The sequence below is a fragment of the Dendrobium catenatum genome, unplaced genomic scaffold, assembly GCF_001605985.2.
Source record: "Dendrobium catenatum unplaced genomic scaffold, ASM160598v2 fragScaff_scaffold_402, whole genome shotgun sequence".
Taxonomy (NCBI): Eukaryota; Viridiplantae; Streptophyta; class Magnoliopsida; order Asparagales; family Orchidaceae; genus Dendrobium; species Dendrobium catenatum.
Window position 1 is genome coordinate 326,868 of NW_021318864.1, and position 20,560 is coordinate 347,427.

Consider the following 20,560-nt stretch of genomic DNA (forward strand, 5'->3'; position numbering starts at 1 on the left):
CGAACCCGCCTTGACCCGTGTATAAACAGGTCAACCCGAACCCGACCCGTTTAGCTAAGTGGGTCAGGAAATTAAACTCAGACCCGACCCGCACGGGTTCCCGAGTTGACCCGACCCGACCCGACCCGCGGACCCGTTTGATTCAAAAACGGGGCGAGACGGAGGCGGTGCCGGAGTCGCTGGCTGCACGGAGGTTCGCGGTCGCCAGTCGGTGCGGACGTCACCGAAGCCAGCCAGCCAGAAAATGCCAGCGGCAGCGCGATCCGGGGATCGGGGGCTGAGGCGGTCCGGCGTTGGTGCTGACACTGGACAGGCGTCGACGCATCGTGAGTCACGCTAGATGCGGACAGGCCTAGTAGGTGCGGACTGCGGACGTTGCACGCCGAACGCGGACAATTCGCCAGGCTACATGACGTCGTGACCCACGCGGGAAAACTTAAAAAATGACTAAATGAGTGAGTTACTGGGTCAATTTCGGGTTACCGGGTTGACCCGGACCCGACCCGTTTTTTAAACGGGTCAAAAGTTGAGACCCGAATTCGACCCGTTTGTTAAACGGGTTGACCCTAACCCGAATTTTTCGGGTCGGATTCGGGTCGGGTCAATAATTGACACCCCTAGGTGAGAGTTAATTGCAGCGTTCAATTCTTGGCTGGCGCCTTCTCATGAAGACTGGCTCATTAATAATAGTAGGTAAGGATGCATCTACTAACGGTTAACTGAGACGTCCGCAAAAACGCGGTTCCCATGAGTTCGACCCGGGAGGCAGATCCATCCACGTGGTAAGCATCCGACGGTCTCTAAAGCCAATAAATATTCCTTCCCCCTCCTCACATCCTCTTCGTCGCGCCTTGAAATCCAAATCGTAAAAGGAAAAAAAACACAAAAGCGGCTGAATTCAGGAGGCGGCGGAGGGCAGAGAGGAGGGGATGGTATTCTTCTGCTTCTTGGTGGACACCAGGGAGATGGTGAGGAGCTCGAAGCCGGCTGCCGGGATCTGCTCGAGATGTGGCGGCGGGGCGAGCGTCGCCGACATGGAGACCGCCACCAGGTTCTGCTACGTGCCTGTCTACCGGAGGACGTGGCGTGCCATCATTTGCACCTTCTGTGGGGCCCTCCTCAAGTCCTACTACCGCCGTCATCTTCGCCGCCCGTAAGATACCACAACAGCTCCGGTAAGCAACCTGCATGCCAATCGAATATTTTAATCTATAATAATATTTTTATTTGTTTGGGGCTATGTGAAATTGTAATTTTTTTTTTATTTGATGTAATACAATAAAATATATATAGATCGAGATTTCGAGCTGTAGTTATCCCAGTGTGTGGCGTAATAATCTTTTTTTATTTTTTTTTTATTTTTTTTTGTAAATGAGTGCAAATGAATTAATTAAGGCATGGCTTGCTTGGTCGGCATTCTTAGGAACCAAGTTACACCTTTTTTTTTCCATTTTTGAACTTCATCACGTGCCCCCTCTCTCGTCTGCCGGCTGCCGGACTTCTCGACGAAGCAACCAAGTATCACTTAATTTTCAATTATCATATGAATATTTTTATATCACTGTTTACAATATAATATATATATATAATGTTTTGGCTACAAGTAGGTTTAATAAATCCTGAGAAATTATTTCGCATGACGATCATAATCGTGGAGTAATGATTCTTTTTTCGGATTTAAAATTTGTACGAATATGTAACTTAATCAGAAACTTACAAAGGAGATGGATATTGAACTTAAATGGCAACATGACAATAAATGTTGCCATCCTCTTAAATTTATGTGAAGCTCTGATTAGGGCCATGTCATATCATAACTTCTTTCTGTATATCATAACTTCATATTAAATTTTAGTAATAACATTAAAACTTCGTATTTATAAAATAAGACAAATTATTTTAATAAATTATTTATTTGTTTTCTAAAATATAAAATTGTTATTTAAAAAAAAAGAATACAAAAAAAATTTTATTAAATCTTTTGTTACCCAGGAAAAAAATGATTTGACTAGAATGAAGCTTACTTTTAAATAATAATAATGTTTATTAAAATCTCTTTTATCGACAATCAAATAGTTTGCACGAAAAACGGACTCTTTGCAAATAAGTTTAGGAGAGTCATAAATTGCTATTAAAAGTCCGCGGGCCGAAGCGAGTTCCTACATGAATAAATACAAGCTAAAATTTATTAATTGGGTGGCAGGCTACAGCTGTCTGTCAAATAATTAGTTGTGAAATAATTATTAAAAATAAAATATTTTAATGTTAAAAATATTATAACTTTTTTTTCTGAAGAAAATTATATTTTATTCTAACAAATTTGATTTATGAAAAAAACATCTTATTAAAAAATTGTGGAAAAACTTACAAAAAAACCTCATACAGAAGGAAGCATTAAATTGATTAATTATTATAGCATTTAATATTATTTATTGCTCTCCTTGTACTGTTAAGATCAATGCATGATATATGTACGACAGAGTTAAATGGTACGCGGCATGTTGTTTTGTCTCAATGTCGATGCTCATTAAATGTGGTTCATTGTTATTTTAAATCTTAGTGATTTAAAGATAATTTTGGCCGAAAACTCTATGAGACGTATCATTCATTTTACAGAAGAAATACCATCCTTAAATAAAATTAAACTATTAAATAAAAAGAAGTGATTTTAAAAATAAATACAATTAATTTATTTGACATCAATAAAATATAATCATACTAGAAAAAAAAATGATAGAAAAAATTTAAAACTACAAAATTGGATAAATTTTCTGAAATATTTTTTTAATAACTGCATGATAAAATAAATAAATTTAAATAAAATATTAGATAATAAAATTAAAGTCTTAAATATTAAAAAATACAATAATGGCAGTATAAGAGAACCACAGAATTATATGAAAATTAAGAGAAAGCAGATTATACCGTGATTTTATAATAAAATTAAAATTAGACCCAATATGTATCAAGCTATGTTAAGAGATTTTCCCCCAAAAGAAACATTTTTAAGTTGAAAAAAATATATTATTTCAATTAATTCAAACAGCTTACTATTTCTCAAGGAAAGACGTAACAAATTACGAATATTGCAGAGCGCCGAGAAATAAATTGGGTTGAGGTAACGAGCATGTTTTTGGCTTGTTATGATATGAGCAAATATCATGCTCAGTATAAGATTCTGCTATGAACAAATACGTTGTAAAGTATAATGCATTTAACTTAACATTAATATCCCTGAAACAGATAGATATAGGCTCAACTAAAGAGTGCAGCGATATAATCAAATTATTTTACAAAATTTCAGTGTTAGTTTGCAGAACAAGGGACAAAATAAGAAAATATCAAATTACTCACTCTCCATGCTTTATTTGCAAGAGGGGAATTTGTGTGTGCCTCCTCTCAGAGAGAGAGCGAAAGAGAGAGAGAGAGAGAGAGAGCCCCTAGGAAACAGCAAAATCTTTCAGGCAACTGAATTGCCATTTTCTTCAAGCTCTTTGTTCAACATAAGAACCAGAAATTCCAGAGGTGCCAAGAAGAGTGACCTGCAGATTCGTGAAGTTAAAATGAGTTGGGTGTCTATATCTAGTGGAATAGTTATGTTACCGTGCGCAAGTAATTTATAAAAATGAAAAATTTTATAGCCCAAAATTAATGAAAACTAATTTCACAACTTTACTTAGACAACTAAAGATTCAACAATCAACACTATCGATCAAGCTCAAAATTAAAAAACTAGCCTCATAATAATCAACTAAAGATAGCTGAACAGATGCAATTGTCTCAGAAATAAATGTTTTCCACTTTCAAGCATTAGTGCTAAAGGATGAGACATAATCACCATCAACAAGCTGCACAATCAATATTAGGTTCCTCTTCAAGTCAATAATCTTCATCAATAAGCTGCACAATCAAATATTAGGTTCCGCTTCAAGTGAAAAATCTGCCGCACATTATGAATTCCCAACATGAATCAACATTCTCGATAACTCCTACAAAATAATTAAATATAAACTAAATATAAACTCTTTATGTGAAGTTCAATGAAAAGATATACCCAAGTCCAAGATTTAACGTTCAATAGACATAAATTCCTCCATCTGATTCAAACTCTGTCCATCATATTTCTCTATAAACAATCTATTTTCATGTTGCAAACCTTTTCCTTTCTTTTTCTTTTTTTTTCAAAAGATAATAATTTTATTCCATAAATAAAAAAAAAGGAGTACATCAAGGAAAACCCAGCATAAGCCCGGAAATAAAAACCGGATACAAAAGAAGATATCCGTGGGAAGCTCAAACAAGAAGAAAAAGGAACATAAAACCAGCGGGCTCAGTTAAGGCACAGACTACCAATCACTCCAAATCCATGCACGGACCATCCAAAGGAGAGATTGGGCAATAATCCGCAGGGCCAAAAAGGAAATCATCCATAAAAAGCATCAAAGGCCAACCAAGGATAGCACAACCAAAAAAGGTTATCGTTTAGATTTCTGCTTCCGACATTTATTTACCCAAAATTGATCATCTCGCAAAATAATATCCTGATTACCCGCATGCACTTCTTCAACCTCAGAAGAAGATGAGCATTCAAGCCAATCGGTTTTCCATCTAACACTGTCCCCCGGTCTATCACCCACATGGGCAGCTAAATCATTAGCAGAAATTAAATTGATAGGGACCTCTACAAGCTGGCCATAGACCTGAACAGTAGGAGAAGAAGCAGTAGGTACCACTTCACAAGCAACCACAACCAAATCCACTAGAGTAAGAGGAGAAACAGGGTGGACTGAACCGCAAGACAGCTCATGCCCAACATCCCTATTAATCTCACAAAAACATTATTCTTCTCCTTTAAACCGTCCACATAAATAGTAATAGGAACACCCCTAGGACTACCCAACTTGTTAGAATTTGAAACAACAGCACAACTCAACAAATCAACCACAACGTGAGACGAAGACACAGGCCCAATAGGCAAGACCTCTACAGAAACTGGGGGAGGCAACTCAGCTAATTGATCCGCAACAGCATCTGCATCACTATTCCCAACAGCAACATCAACAGGACTACAAGCATGATCAACTTCAGCATTATCCTTACTACAAGAATCAAGCTCAATAGAAGCCTTAGAACAAGCCAAAGTTAAAAGCAAAACACCCTCCTCAGCCAAAACAACATTAACCCACCCGACAATGACATTGGGGTCCAACATTAATTCCAAATTATTGACAGCAGGAGAGTTAACCAAGGAGACAACAATAGGCCGAAGCACAGCAACCCCAGTGGCCTCCCCCTGATCAAAATCCTTGACAGAACAAGAGGGCTTAACAGGTACAGAAAAAGGGACAACAATTTTAGACCGACATTGAGCAAAAAAAGGGGGGAACTCCTCCATTTCAACATTTTGGATATAACCAAGCTTCTCAGGAACAATCCAGACGTTGTCCGGATAACTTTCGTGATATCAATCTCAACCAAGACTCTCGCAATAGACGGTCTAGAGCCCAAAGAAGTGGCAGAGTCGACCTTAAGCAGGTGACCAAAGATCGACCCTAACGCATGAAGAATCCTCGAGTTAAAGAGGTGAGGACAAAGACCGGGGAAAGAGATCCAAATAGGAATAACCAGGCATTCAGCACTGATATCCAAAGAAGGAGACCATTTAGTTAATTTCATATAGCAGTTGTAAACCAAGTATGAACGATGGCTGAAAACCCAACCATAATCTAGGTCATTCGAAAGCTTAACCAAGATGTGCGTAGAATCGAGCAAAGTAACCGAAAAATCAGCTATAAGCTTCAGATTGAAAAAAAAATCTCCTTATGGAGTCTAGACTAGGCCGTCGGGATGGAAATAAACAGACAAGCAAAAACTGAAAAGGAGCAACAAGGGCCCGAATTTCTTCCTCAGATATCCACAGAGAGGGCAGACTGCGGTAAGACGAAGACTTAAGCTCCGGGAAACACACATTAGACGGAGAACCAGCTAATGCTTCGGCGAAAGAATGTGAATAATTGGAACCAGACAAAAAACCATGATCCAACAGGTGCTTCGGCTCCATTCCAGCCACAAACGGCTGGAAAATAAAAACGAAACAACACAAAAAGAACGAAAGAGACAGGGAAAGGAATACTTTCCTGAGCGAAACGGCGGAGGACGCCGCTGGAGGGACGCCCCTTAGGCCAGCCCTAGAATGGCGGGGGAGACGCCACAGAACGAGCGAGAGGTTAGAAAACCTTGTTATATCACCAACATACACAACTGGAACCTTTTGATTGGCTCCTCTACCAAGACTGAACTGAATTCTAACTTAACATTCAAAGCAGCAAAAGAATTTTCAACTACTCCTTGTTCACCTCACGTCTTCAGTTAAGATTCGGTCACAAACATCATTGAGCTTCACATGAACTGCTGACAAGTACTATTCTTTCACATGATCACAAGCTCAATGCAAGAATTTTGTCATCAAAGTTGATATCAACTTTACACAACTAACTTGTGATCAAATTAAACTCAATTATATGGTGCTGTGAGAGTGCCTTTAGACATCATTGATAGACGGTGCTGTGATCAATGAAGGCTTCTCATACATATCTAATAAAGCTTTCATCATGCCAATTAAAATCCTCTCATGCAAATATATTAATGGTAGCATTCTTTGTCAGTAACACTTTTTTGTTCGAGAAATCTTTGACTCAAAAGAGATATATTAATGAAGGCTTCGAGTTGTCATCTTTGACTCAAAAGAGATATAGGTAACCCTCGATATGCACCTTCTAATACTTGAAGTTTTTGCAATTAAACAGATCAATCCTTACCTTTATCTCACAAGTATTCTTCACTTTCTCTCACTTATGCCTTTTCAAAAATAGAACACAACTCCACTTGTTATGCTCACCCAATATGAAAAAAACTGTCACCCCGTATGTCAGACCACCATGTTGATAACCAACCCCTATAATAGTCACTAATTTCCTCTTCTGAAAGTCTTTGGCTTCCAATTGTCACCTTTACCCCTTCAGTATCATTGTCAATAACCTAATAGAGAAATTCCTCTAAATGAACTAGCCAAGATAGACCAAACTTCAATCACTCCATTGGCCATCTCTCCAGCTTCTATCCCTATACCTAACTGAATGAAGGAGAAAAATGAATGAAGTTCTTCAAAATCATGTAATCACCTCCTTATATAACGCATAGATAGGCGAAAAGCTCGTATTGGTTAAGCATATGTTTTTAAAAATGCATGAGAAAAAAAAAATAAATCAATCAATGTGGTATGATTTGGCTTTGCAAATCAAGGTTGTAGAAAAATAATAATCGCATATCAATACTTGACTCCCTAAAAGCGATGTGTTATATGGCCTGAATACAACGAGAAGTAAGCAATGGCCGTTGCACCAGCACCCGGGTGCTATGTTAAATAAGCAAGGGTTTCCCCATCACGAACGGATGTCGGCAAAGAAGCTAATCCACGAAAGTTAAATTAGAATAAAAACTTGAAATATAAGTCCTCTTACCTACAAATTAATAGATATTATGATTCATAAGAAGATTGATATTTCTTTGCATTCAAGAAATTAAATAGGTTGAAGAACCTAAGGAGATTGATAGTTTAGGACTAAAACTATAGCATTCATGTAAGAGTCGCACTAAAAATGATGTAGATATAATTATAGATAATAGTTTGAAAGATAATATTGTGAAAATTAATAGAATTGAAGATAAAATTATAGCTTTAAAGATTATTATTGACATTCATGTAAGAGTCGCACTAAAAATGATGTAGATATAATTATAGATAAGAGTTTGAAAGATAATATTGTAAAAATTAATAGAATTGAAGATAAAATTATAACTTTAAAGATTATTATTGACACTAAGATTATTAATATTATAAGTGTGTATACTCAAATAGATTTGGATGTGTTCAAAATTAAAATTTTAAAATGACTTAAAAGAATTAATGCAAATGATCTCTTGAAAAAAAGGTTTATTGAAGAAAATTTAAATAGACATGTTGGTAGAATCTTAGAATGTTTTAATAGCATTCATGGTGACTATAGATCATATTAGATTTTGATCAAGCTGATAATTTTATAATTCTTAATATCTTATTTAAGAGGAGATAAGCATCTCATCACCTAGAAAAATATAAATAGTAAAACTCAAATTGATTATTTTTAATAATAAAAATGAATCATTTAGAATATAAAGATTATAAAGTCATTTTGAGTGAAAATTTATGTGCTCAATATCACTAATTAGTTCTATTCTTTAATATGAAGGGGCAGAATATAAAATATAAAGTAAAATATTATTATAGGATTAGATTATGTCATTTAAAAAATACTAACATAAATATTTTTAGAGTAAGATTTATGATCCGAAGATTTTGACTATACATGAATAAGCTAATGTTATGTGGAAAAAATAACTAGTGGTATTATGAATATTACAAAATATGTGCTTGGAGTATCAAATGAAAAAACTCTTAAAAGTAAAAATAGTTGGTGGTGAAATCAAAATATGCATGAAAAAATAAAAAATAAGATATTGTTATAAAAATTGATTTAGGTGTAGAAGCTCGAAAAATTAGAAAATATATAAATTCCCGTAAGAAATCTAAGTAATATGCAATGCAGAAAAATTAAGCTTTTAATGATTTATATAAGAGATTAAATACTAAGGAGGGCAAAAGATGTATATATAAGTTAGTCAAACAAAGAGATAGAGAAGTAAAGATTTAGTTCAAGTGAAGTGTATTAAGGATCAAAAAGTATTTTTATTAGAAGAGAATATTCAACAAAGGTTAATGAGTTATTTTGAAAAAATTTCAATGAAGATTGTGATAATACGATTGACTTTAGTGACCTTAGTATCCTAAAATGAAAATAAAAATTTATAATAATATCATCATATCAATAAAACTAAAGTTAGAGAGGCTTTAAAGAAAATGAAGTATGGAAAAGCTGTTGGACCCAATAATACTCTAATAAAATTGTGGAAATACTTACGAGATAAAGGAATTTCTTAGCTTGCAAAATTTTTTAATATTATTTTGAAGACTAAAAAAATGTTAGATGAGTAGAGAAGTGTGTTGATTCCTAATTTTAAGAATAAAGATGATGCATAAGAATACGCAAATTATAGAGAGATTAAGTTAATGTGTCATACATTAAAACTATGGGAGAGAGTTAATGAGTATAGGTTATGATGTGATACTGATGTTTCACAAAATCAATTTGCATTCATGTCGGGTAGGTCTACTATGGAAACTATACATTTATTGAGAGGCCTGATGGAGAAATATAGAGAAAATAAAGAGGATCTACATATGATATTTATTGATTTAGAGAAAACATATGATAAAGTTCCAAGAGAAGTGCTTTGGAGATTTCTAGAAAAGAAATGAGTTAATAATGCTTATATTTAAGCCATTAACGATATATATGCAGAAGTTGTTATTTGTTTTCAAACACAAGGTGGTTTGACAAAGTATTTTCCTATTTCAGTTGGATTACATCAAGGATCAGCTCTAAGCCCATATATTTTTGCTTTAGTCATAGATATTCTTACTATATATTTACAAGAGGATGTACCATGGTTTTTGCTTTTTTGCTGATGATATGCTCTTAGTGATAAGACTATAGAGGAGGTTGAAGGAAAACTTGAATCATGGAGGTCAACCTTAGATTTTAAGGTTTTCATTTGGTTTTCATTTGGTTTTCATTTGGTACATCTAAAACCAAATACATTAAGTGTAACTTTAGTAATAATATATCTAGTGGGGAAATTGTGACTATAGGTGATCAACTCATTCAAAATATTACATGTTTTATATATCTTGGGTCTATTGTTTAAAATGATGGTGAAATAGATGGGGATATTATTAGTAGAATTCAAGTTGGTTGGTTGAAGTGGAGGAATGCATTGGGCCTGTTGTGTGATAGAAAATGATCCCTCAAACTAAAGGGAAAATTATATAAGATGGTTGTGAGACCTTTAATGGTTTATGACACAAAATGTTAGCCATTAAAAGAGAAGCATAAAATTAACTTAAGTGTTTCAGAGATGAGGATGCTAAGGTGAATGAGTGGCTTTACTCCTAGAGACAGAATATAGAATGAGTTATACATAAAAAGGTTGGAGTAGCTCCAGTATTAGGCAAGATTAAAGAGAGTCACTTTAGATGACTTGGTTACATTAAACATCAATATTATGATGACTCAATTAAGAGAGCAGATGTATTACATGCCTATGTTAAAAGAGGCAGAGTTACACCTAAAAAAACTTAGAAAGTATTAGAAGTGACATTTTTATTAGATTTAAATGAGAATTTAACATGTGATAGGACACAATGGAGAAAATGGATTCATGCAGTTGACCCCACGTAGTGGGATAAAGGTTTGATGTTATTGTTTTTTGTTGCTTGCATCCCTCCATGTGTGCATAATTTAGCACGCCACATCATTCACTTGGAACTTGAACCATTACTCTAAAGGAAAAGAAATACAATCTTTTTATTGCAAACAATATCTGCCTCCATCAATAATTCATGCTTGAATGTTAATAATTCTTATATTTGTTTTTCATCAAGAAATAATTATAATAGAAATTTAATATTTAGTTTTCTTGTATATACTCTAATGATAGAAAATGCCTAATTAGACAAGCAAATGAATTAAGTATCGAAAGAATTATAAAGGAAAAAAAAATTGGACTAAAAGTATTATGGATACAAGCTATTTAAAATGATTTGCAAACAATAAGTTTAATACATCAGGCAAAATTTAGCAAAAATAAATAAACAATGAGGGTTCATAAATCCAACCCTGAATTATTAGTATAAGGCTTGATATGTCATCAAAAAATTATCTTGATCAAGCATGAATCTCGATGCAAATATGAATCAGAAACTTTTAAAATTAAATTTGGGACCATCCAAACTCCAATTTTAGCAAACTTATAGTCAAACTAAAAGTCTTGAAGAGACGAATCCAATGACACCAAAATTGATCCAATTGGACCTAAATGGATCCAAATCGAAGGCCAAAGCCTATTTGAAAACTTCAAAATATTAATTGAATGACCAAATGGTATTCAAATGTAGCGTGCTTATAATCGAATCGAGCAGCTCGATGAGACAAATTAAATGAGCCCAAGATCAACGAATTCTAACATCATTTAGACATTCAAATGCTCGATAAACTATCCATGATCAAAGGATTTTATATCGGCCATCCATTAAAATACTCCCAACCTACCCTTGATGTTCTTCATATTTAATAGCCATGTCACACCCAAAAAATTATCAATAAACTCATTATTTACATAGGGGAAAGGAGGAAGAGATGAAAAACGAAGAGTCTCTCTAACTTTCTCAAGCTTGCACCGCTCGGCCGCCTACCACCACCACACTTCCACCTAGCCAACGAACGTTGCCCGACTTCATTCTGACCATTGTCGCCCGTCGACTAAGGTCCCCCTAACCACCGTTGCCCGCCGACTACAGTCCACTCTCGCCTCCATCGTCCGTCAACTACCATCAACTCCAACCACCGTCACTCACCGACAACGGTCCACTCCAACCTCTCGTCGCTCTGCTGACTACAGTCCACTCTGACCATCATCACCCTCCAACTACAGTCCACTCAAACCAAAGATCAAGCAAGCTACAATTCACCAAAAAATACTATAATAAGATTTATACAAAACATTGGATAATTAGAAATATTACAATTATTCACTTATTAGGACTACTGACACTTTAATTAAAATTTTGAAAGAAAATCATTAGCATCTCCTCTAAAGCCCACAATTGGCCTAGCTCTTGTCATGCTTGAGCTTGATCATTGCACACACCTTGATTGGTTTTGATCATCTTGGTACCCTAAACACCCTAAACCCTAAACACAAGTTGACTTCTTAATCGAGAGTATACTCGAATCCAACCATAATGTACTTAACTTTAGGAGCTTGTCCCTTTGGGAAATGTCAATCCCCATTGTTAAAATAGACTCTGTCTGGAACCACATTCCTTGCAAGAGAAATATGACGGATAGATACATCTAATCTACTTCTATTGATATGCATCGACCTATATAGTGCATTGATTAGCTATGGTTAATCTTCCGCTATGGTGCAGTAGGTGTTTATTGAATCCCACAAATTTATGTGACTCTGCCAGGAAAATATCTCTCTCTACCTCTTTAGATTTAGTGCTTTTGTTCTTTTCCTTGCATTCAATTACTGCTCCTGTGCTCCATATGCACATAGTTGATGCATTTTGTCCAATCAATTAACAATTCCATCATATAAGTTATATCTAGCAAGACTGAATAATCAAATATGAGTGGATGATTTAAATAGATTTTAAGTCAACATAATACTTCATTTTGAGGAAGATAACATAGTTCAGCTGATTGAGGATATATGTAAATCTCAGGATGTCTGAAAAGTAGATGAGCATTCAAGTCAATTTTCAATTGTCTATTGGAGGCATAGTTAAGGTTTTACCATTAATTTAGACCAAGGCTAAGGATAGTGCCATGATACAATTGGGTATAGCCATTCATAGACGATCATCACTCACCAATCTCACCCCAATCGAGGCCATCACCATTTGCCTTCCCTAGTGGTGTCAAAATGAGTTTTTGGGACAGGTTCAAGTCAAACCCGAAAATGACCCACCATCACCTGACCCAACCCAAACACGACCCGGTTTGAGTTCGGGTTCAGGTCGGCTCGACATGACCCGCCAACCTACTCTGCTTTCAAATTTGCACGGCACTCTACCCACTCTATTCCAAATTCGCAAGTAAAAACCTAAAAAGAAATCTCGCCATTACCCGTGGGCGAATAGAAAACAATATCCTTCAAAACTTTGAGCGCACGAGCATGTGCACTTGAGCCGCGAGCAGACGCGTGAACCGGGGGTTGCAAGTAGACTAGGTGAGCCACAAGCCACATGAACCGATTGGTCTGAAACTGCGACCATGCTAGTGGACTGTGAACATGAGGCTAGAGGAGCTGCGGAGGCTATTCAAATATGGACCCAAGTCAACTTCAAGTTGATTTTGGGTTTCTGGGTAATCCCGAACCTTAACCAATTTCACAAAATGGTCACATTTTTGAACCCGAACCCAACCCATCTGACAAACGGATTCACCCAAGCACGAAATTTTCTAGGTCAAATCAGGGTCGAGTCAAATATTGACACTCCTAGCCTTCCCATAGAGGAAGGGTTCCTACGTTATTCTAGCAGGTAGGTCCTTACTAGATTACATTGGGGAGCTTCCTTAAGCTTAAACAAATAAGCCTTACATTAATACCGATGCTAAAGAATAGAGATAGTCCAAAACCTTATATCTTTACAAGGTTATCATGCCCTAAGGAGCCTAGCCACATCACCTTTGCCCTAGACACTACTGAGGTCGAGAGCTTACCACAATTAAAATGGGAGAAGGGCCAGAAGAAAGTACAATAGGAAATTGAGGAGACTACATGAGCAAAGAACACAAATAGCATAGTTATAGAAAATATATTTGATACACTAGCTGAAAGTATTGCAAAGGTAGTCACTAGGATAGCAACAAAGTAACCTGCTAGTCCTCGTCCTCTGCTTAAAATTACATTGGCGCATTGCAAGTCCTAACACAAAGGATTAGCTTTGTTGTTCAATCAATCAATGGACATGATTCAATAAGTGGACAATAGTTCAATGATTAGATAGCAATAGCTTCAGAGAAAGTATTGCACCACCATAATTCGCCACTTATTCTTAATGATATAGTCTATCCTTCTGGTAAGAGATCGAAGCATCAGCCTCGCAAGTCCACCAAGATATATTTTCCTTATGATAATGGAGATAGAGATAGCCAGATAATGGAGATAGAGATAGCCAGATAATGGTGATAGAGAGCCAGATAATTACTTGTGGTTGATGTGACATTGATGATGATCAAAGTCAAAGACCAAGGAAGGAAACCCTCAAGTCCTTTGTGAGACATGATGATAGGATTAATTATAGACAAAAATTGGATATGGACATTCGCACATCCCTTGTATGTCATCACGACCATGTTGAGTGTAGGTCGAGACCTAGGATGGATGCCCACATGTCCCCTACTAGAGTTCCTGACAATTCCAAACATACCGCTGCTCAACATTCTCTTCATTCACAAACCCCCCCCCCCCCCCCCACCAACATTCGGTCTGTAGGAAAAGTCCTCAAGATGATGCTAGAGTAAACTAGAGAGAATGTCCCTCATAGTTCTCCAATGACTCTTCCTGACTCTACGACCTCTGCAAATCCTTTAAGTAGTGGAGTTCCTACCTTACAAGGTATTGAGAATGATGATTTACTAATTGATGAGGATCTGACAATTGCTTACGTGATGTTTACTACGAGACTTTGCTTGGATGTCCCATCACACCAAGAGGTCGTGGTTGATCTTGAAGAATCAGATGATGAAGAATAGCCACATGCCCCTTGCATAAAGTTGTTGGCCAACATTAAGGAAAAATTTTTCAAATTACAGACTTAATGCCCATTATGACTTTGATAATTGCACAGATATACTCATGGTTTAAAATTGCACAATAAGAGGCGCGCCACAGCGCAATTCAGCCCATTTATGCATTGAGGCGGATGCTTCGGACATGTTTCGTGAGGCATACACCTCAAATCAATAGAGGCATGCCTTCCTCACCTCAATTCAATGAGGCGTTCGCCTCTAAAAATGGCTTATTTAAAACCTAAACCTAATATCGGTCCTTTCATTTATTCCTTCCGTTCATTTCGTTCGTGCTCTTCAACTTCGCCTGCGTTCTTGCACTTCGATTTCGCTTGCGTTCCTTCTCTTCGACTCACCTAAAGCACCAAAGTTAGAGTTTCGGACGTTAGCAAAAACTTCATTGCCTTCTTCAACGAAATTCTAAAAGCTTCGTTGCCTTCTTCTTCGAACGATTGCAGGCAGAGTCGCAAGTAGAGCCTACTTCGAACGTACCCTGTTGGATCGAAAGTCATGAAGGTTCGACGATGTTCCAAGTTTGATCGAAAGTTAGCGTTTGCTCTCTGCGACAGTTTCTCCCATTTCTCATTTTTAATCTCGCTCAAGTATACTGCTATTCGTGTGCTTTGTTGAGATTTTTCATTTTTTATAGATTTTTTTTTTATTAATAAATTTATTTTCCTCAAACTTTGCTGCAATAATGTGGAAGGATAACCATGGTTCAATTATTTTTATTACATGAGTTTAAATCAGTTAAGTAGGGAAAAATATAAATTAAAAATTCGCATAATCATGAATATATATGGTAGGAGAGTGCTGCGATCTTCACTCAAGTAATTTGTATTTTTCATTTGCTGGTCTATGACATTGTTGCATCTAAAATGGCATTATTAAAATTAATTATGTGAATTAAATTATAAAGTTTATGACAATTTGAGTTTTCATAAAGCTTTGTAGAGAATGGATGGTTTATGTGTTATAAACTTATAATGGTTAAAATGACATTCTTAATTTTGTGGAACACCAAAACCAATGGTTTTATTCCAATCATATGCGATGTTCACTTGTGTGCCACTTTAAACTTCCTGTATTATTTAACAAACACTCTAAACTTTAAATTATTAACATTTGTATACCACCTTAGTTCACTTTTGTAAAGATCTGGTTGGAATATTCAGGAAATGTTATTAGTACTGTTAGTTTGTGAATTAAAAGTTGCAAAGTTAACTTAATTTAAGAAGCATGCTTCTTTTTCTCTTAAAGTAGTTCCAATCATACTTCACCTTTGCCAATTTCAAACCCTTGCCACCATGCTTTCTTATTCGATTGTGAGCTCTCATCAGGACATTGAAATCTTGTCTCTTAGCCTCCTCCGAGTGTGATTCCTCAGAAAGGGTTGATATAGAGTTTTTTTTTTCTTGCAACAAAATCAATATCAATGATAATTGATGTATGACTTAAATGCTTAGGCAATGTTAAATAAGAAGTTCCACGCTTTTAGATGAGAGCAATATTAAATATTACGCTTGTAGCGATTTAAACAACGAAAGAAAACAAGAGAGGGGTGAAACTAGCTTAGGCCAAGTCACACAACTAGAAGTTAAGATCACAAAATAATCAATTATTCAAGCATAACATACACGAAGGATTTTCGACGAGAAATCCCTAAATTAACAATGAGATTTGGCACCATGTGAGATTAGGCATGTATTGGTATTTGGTGACTTGATTCATTTTTAGTTTCATATTATGTAATTTTAGTTATTAGTCCACCTAACAAAATGACTTTTGTCAAAACTCATACTATATAATCTTTGTGATTGAGGTGTTAGTAACAATCGGCATTTCAATTTTCATAACACTTAAATTTAATTCATTTTTTTATCAAACAAATATTAAAGTATCGTTCATATGAATTTTATAAGTTTCTAATTTCTTCTAAAGAAATGAATATTTGTTTAAATAGATGGTTTGTGATTTATGATTTGAGTTTGTATGTAATTTATTGCATTACATCACATAATTGCATTTGAAAATCTAAGACCCATGACCAATAAAGCAACCATTAACTATTAACAATAAACCAACCCTCTATAAGTGCCTTGTTATCCAATCCTCTTCTCTCTCCTCTAACAACCTCCATAAAAGCAACCTAACTTTCACATATTTTCCACATAATTAATCATATTCAAATTCAAATTTCAATTCAAAGTCATAATAAGCATACATCTTATATCATAAACCTCCTTGACTCTCTCCAACAAACTAGCAACACACTTCAAACTTAAATCTACCCTTAACTTATTCTTCTCATCGACCCTTCAATCCATAAACCTTCAATCCACGGCCATACAAGCCTTAATATTTAATTATTCTCTCCTATACACACAGCCTGAGATATCATTTTGTGTGAACGGTATGTCGGTATGCAATCATTGTTCACATGAATGGTGAACAATTGAGTGTTGAAAACATACAAAAGGGGTAAAAAGAGAGTTTAAATCAAGAAAAAAAATTTAGAAAATATTATCAAAAAATAATAATAATAAATAAAAAAAACTTGACTTGATTCTAATATTCTATAAATCATTTGTGAATCACAAGGAGTCTCCAACAAGGCAATTCACCATCTTTTACAAGTTTTCTATCTTCCTCTGCTCAAGGGATTTGAATCATCTCTTTAAAAGCAGCATAAACAAAGCCATGGTTCAATAGTGTACAACAATTCAGATGAGAACGCAGGTGCCTATCCAAGATCATATTATCCTATAGTCTACTAGAAGTACAATCCATCATTCGACGATTCAGAGTTGTCGGAGCATGATATTGACTTTGAATGTATATGATCACTACCATTATCTAGATTAGAAAATTTTGCAATCAAGGGAATTAATAGGGACAAAAATTATAAGTTTTTTTTTTTCTATATTTGTTTGTGTTATTTATCTACTTTAAATTTCATTATTTCCTAAGGATTATTTTGACCAATATCATTATGTTTGTTAGTAATTTATTAATGATTTCCAGCACTCTGCTAGCAGTTTTTTAGAAGTTTATTATTCTTCGATCTATAAATATGATTCTAGGCCTTGTATGGCAGTTTATGGTACAGATGAAATTCTTATTTTGGATGTAAAAGTCTCTTCTTTCTCTTATTTTGGAATTTGAGCCATAATCAAATGAGAGATTTTAGTGTTTAGAGAGAGGTTATCTCCTAGTATAAGCCTGAGACTTGTTTAAAATGTTGCTTTTAAATAATCTTTTCATGTCATTACATCTTCTCCATCACATTTTCTATTTTATTTTAAAGGTCATTCTGCATCATAAATAATTTCATATAACTGTGAAAGTTCTTACGACGGCTTGAAGCTAGGGTTTTGGGCGCCCAATTTGACGCAGGGCACGACCGGAAGAACTTGGGAAAGCAATAGGTTATTGGTAACATGGCAGATGATGACTACAACGATATGGACATGGGGTATGAGGATGAGCCACCTGAACCTGAAATTGAGGAAGGTGCTGAGGTAGAGGAAGAAAACAATGATGATGTTCCAGATGATATTATTGGTGCTGAAAATGAAGAAAAGGAGCAAGAACCAGTTGAGCATCCTAGGAAAACATCCAAGTACATGACAAAGTATGAGCGTGCAAGGATATTAGGAACACGTGCTCTTCAGATCAGCATGAATGCGCCTGTAATGGTTGAGCTTGAAGGTGAAACTGATCCTCTGGAGATTGCGATGAAAGAGCTTCGAGAGCGCAAGATACCCTTCACCATTCGAAGGTATCTTCCTGATGGGAGTTATGAAGATTGGGGAGTTGACGAACTGATAGTAGAGGACTCCTGGAAGCGGCAGGTTGGTGGGGATTGAGAGGGACTTCAAGCCTCTCATCCATTCCTGCAGGATCTGGAAATGGACCCTATATCTCTTGTTTATAGACTTTTTATCTGCCGTTGTTTTAGGGCTAATGATCACGCTGAACTGTGAATGGATGTTGCGCAACTTTTGTCTTTAATGGATGGAATTTGAGTGGAAATGAGAGTGATTGACGTAGTCATACACAGCTCTCTTGGCCTATTAGTTGAGAGCTAAGACTTCCAACTAAGAAGTCTAAGGTTGAGTATTTCTGTATTAGTTTGTCTTAAATGGCCTAAATGTCCCAACAAAAAATTGTCGTAGTCAGTGGATGTCCTTTTTTGCTTGTTTAATGAATAGTCGCTCTCTATTATGGTTAAAAAAAATTAAAAATTAAAAAAAATATATATATATATATATATATATCCCTTCATCTCCTAAGCATTTCCACACCTCTATTGGAATATCATCAGGTCCAACAGCTTTTCCACCCTTCATTCTATTTAAAGCCTCTCTAACTTCAGTTTTACTAATACGCCGATAAAAACAGAAATCTTTACTTTCATTTAGGGTGCTAAGGTCACTATAGTCAATCTTATTTTCACACTCTTCATTAAAAAGTACATTGTTAACAGGAAAAAATTCATGAAACTAATTGCAACAAAAAACAATAACTCTGAAGATATCTGAAGGTGATAACTTATCAGAAATAAGACCCTTAGCAATGAATGCTTGTGAAAAAAATAAACATAAAACATTCATAAAAGTATCACCTTTCCCCACTCAGAACCAATGCCGCTGCACCTCATCTTTAAGTGTATCATCTTTGATCCAAGTTCAGTTTCAACCTTTTTCCGTAGATAGGCTTCATCTGGACCAAAGGAATCAAGATAGGTCGTGTAACGTCTATATGCTGCTCTCAAAGCATCTTCTAAATAGTCTGGCAAGCGTCCAACATTCTGAAAAGAAAAAAAAAAGAAGCAATCAGAACAAATCGGATGGCAACTTCGATCCATGATAATAAAAGCAAGCAGGAGCAATAAAAAAGACAGACCTCCCCAGTTAAACCGGCCAGATCATCAAGTGCCATTCTAAGAGAAACTAAAGTACTACCAAACTCCACTGAAGCTACAGCTGCACGAAACACGTTAGCCAAAGCCTCCTTCCCAGAAGTATCATCAGTAGTCTTAGACAAAGACTTGTTTGTTTCATTGACAACAGAATCTGGGATCTCATCCCAATCCATTGCCATTAAATCCTTGAATGCAGCTTCTATGTCAGGATCTGTTATGACAGGCAAATGAGTTCTGGCTGCTACACTGAAACCCCGTCCAAAGCCTCCTACAAATGGAAGGCGGCAACCTGCAAGTGTCAGTGAATATGCATCACCCCACCCCCCCAATCCAACCTAAAAACTGAAAATAACAATTACATGTCATCAAAGATGCCAGAAATTTAGGTGGACATACGAGATAAGAAGGCATCAACATCGTATGTTAGATTCAATGAAAGAATAAGACTTAAAAATAAAATAAAACAACCCCAAATTACCACACAGGAAAAGCACAACGAGATTTAAATTTTTGGAAGAAACAGACATAACATCAACAAAAACCCTAGGCAGCAGCATCCATCTCGTGATGAGATGGTAAGGAAGGAGACAATGATAAAATACCTTGGAGGTGGTGGCTACGCGTTACAACGTGGGACCACAGAGCGTGGTACTCGTGCTTGTTCGAGATCCAGTTGTCGAAGACGAAGGGTTTCGGAATGCCATCCGAGGCGGAGGAAGAAGAGGACATACGGTACAAAAGAGGGAGGGAAGCAGAAGAGCAGCGGAAGGAGCGGAAGAGGGGTAGCCGCCGTAGAGATGCAATTCCCATCGACATCGACACAGAAGATCGCCTTCCGAACAAAAATATTCACCGCACTCACAAGCGCTTCTAGGTGCTTGGGTTGAATTTCTATTAAATTTTTTTTATTTTTTTATATAAAAAATCATTGAAAAAACAGTAAAAAAACTTTCCTAAATAAAGCCGAAGTAGGTTTTCTTTGTAACAGCTTTTTCAACTGCTAAATGCTGTTAATAAAAAACATATATGTTACACAACTCTCCTTGGCCTATTGGTTGAGAGCTTAGGCTTCCAACTAAGAGGTTCAGGATTCGAGAGTCTATGTGTATGCGTT

At 36.0% G+C, this 20,560-nt stretch overlaps 3 protein-coding genes across 4 annotated transcripts; 2 read left to right on the top strand and 1 right to left on the bottom strand.

Annotated features, from left to right (window-relative positions):
* The first annotated feature begins 833 nt into the window (after nt 1-833).
* Nucleotides 834-1,321, top strand: LOC110098973. Its single transcript, XM_020825950.2, has one exon. It carries the CDS (start codon nt 930-932, stop codon nt 1,155-1,157), a length of 228 nt encoding a protein of 75 aa, XP_020681609.1. The 5' UTR covers nt 834-929; the 3' UTR covers nt 1,158-1,321.
* Nucleotides 1,322-3,192: 1,871 nt separating this feature from the next.
* LOC110098965 (succinate dehydrogenase subunit 5, mitochondrial) lies at nt 3,193-20,324 on the bottom strand. Of its 2 annotated transcripts, none has more exons than XM_020825942.2 (4): nt 20,049-20,324; nt 19,428-19,735; nt 19,147-19,332; nt 3,193-3,542 (listed from the first exon to the last, which is right to left on the bottom strand). In XM_020825942.2, the coding sequence occupies exons 1-4, from the start codon at nt 20,260-20,262 to the stop codon at nt 3,486-3,488; spliced, it is 765 nt and encodes a 254-aa protein (XP_020681601.1). In that variant the 5' UTR covers nt 20,263-20,324; the 3' UTR covers nt 3,193-3,485. The 2 variants fall into 2 exon arrangements, with proteins under 2 accessions (XP_020681601.1, XP_020681602.1); XM_020825943.2 differs by having other exon boundaries at nt 19,428-19,714; nt 20,049-20,322.
* Nucleotides 17,885-18,486, top strand: LOC110098966 (DNA-directed RNA polymerases II, IV and V subunit 6A-like). Its single transcript, XM_020825944.2, has one exon. It carries the CDS (start codon nt 17,960-17,962, stop codon nt 18,386-18,388), a length of 429 nt encoding a protein of 142 aa, XP_020681603.1. The 5' UTR covers nt 17,885-17,959; the 3' UTR covers nt 18,389-18,486.
* Nucleotides 20,325-20,560: the final 236 nt, after the last annotated feature.

Bases quoted from the DNA above. Each gene is read 5' to 3' on its own strand.
- LOC110098965 (XM_020825942.2), bottom strand. From the start codon at position 20,262: ATGTCGATGGGAATTGCATCTCTACGGCGGCTACCCCTCTTCCGCTCC. The intron at 19,736-20,048 runs GTATTTTATCAT...TGACACTTGCAG, and splicing joins GCGTAGCCACCACCTCCAAG to GTTGCCGCCTTCCATTTGTA. The intron at 3,543-19,146 runs GTGATACTTTTA...ACGAATCTGCAG, and splicing joins TTGGTTCTGAGTGGGGAAAG to GTCACTCTTCTTGGCACCTC.
- LOC110098966 (XM_020825944.2), top strand. From the start codon at position 17,960: ATGGCAGATGATGACTACAACGATATGGACATGGGGTATGAGGATGAG.
- LOC110098973 (XM_020825950.2), top strand. From the start codon at position 930: ATGGTATTCTTCTGCTTCTTGGTGGACACCAGGGAGATGGTGAGGAGC.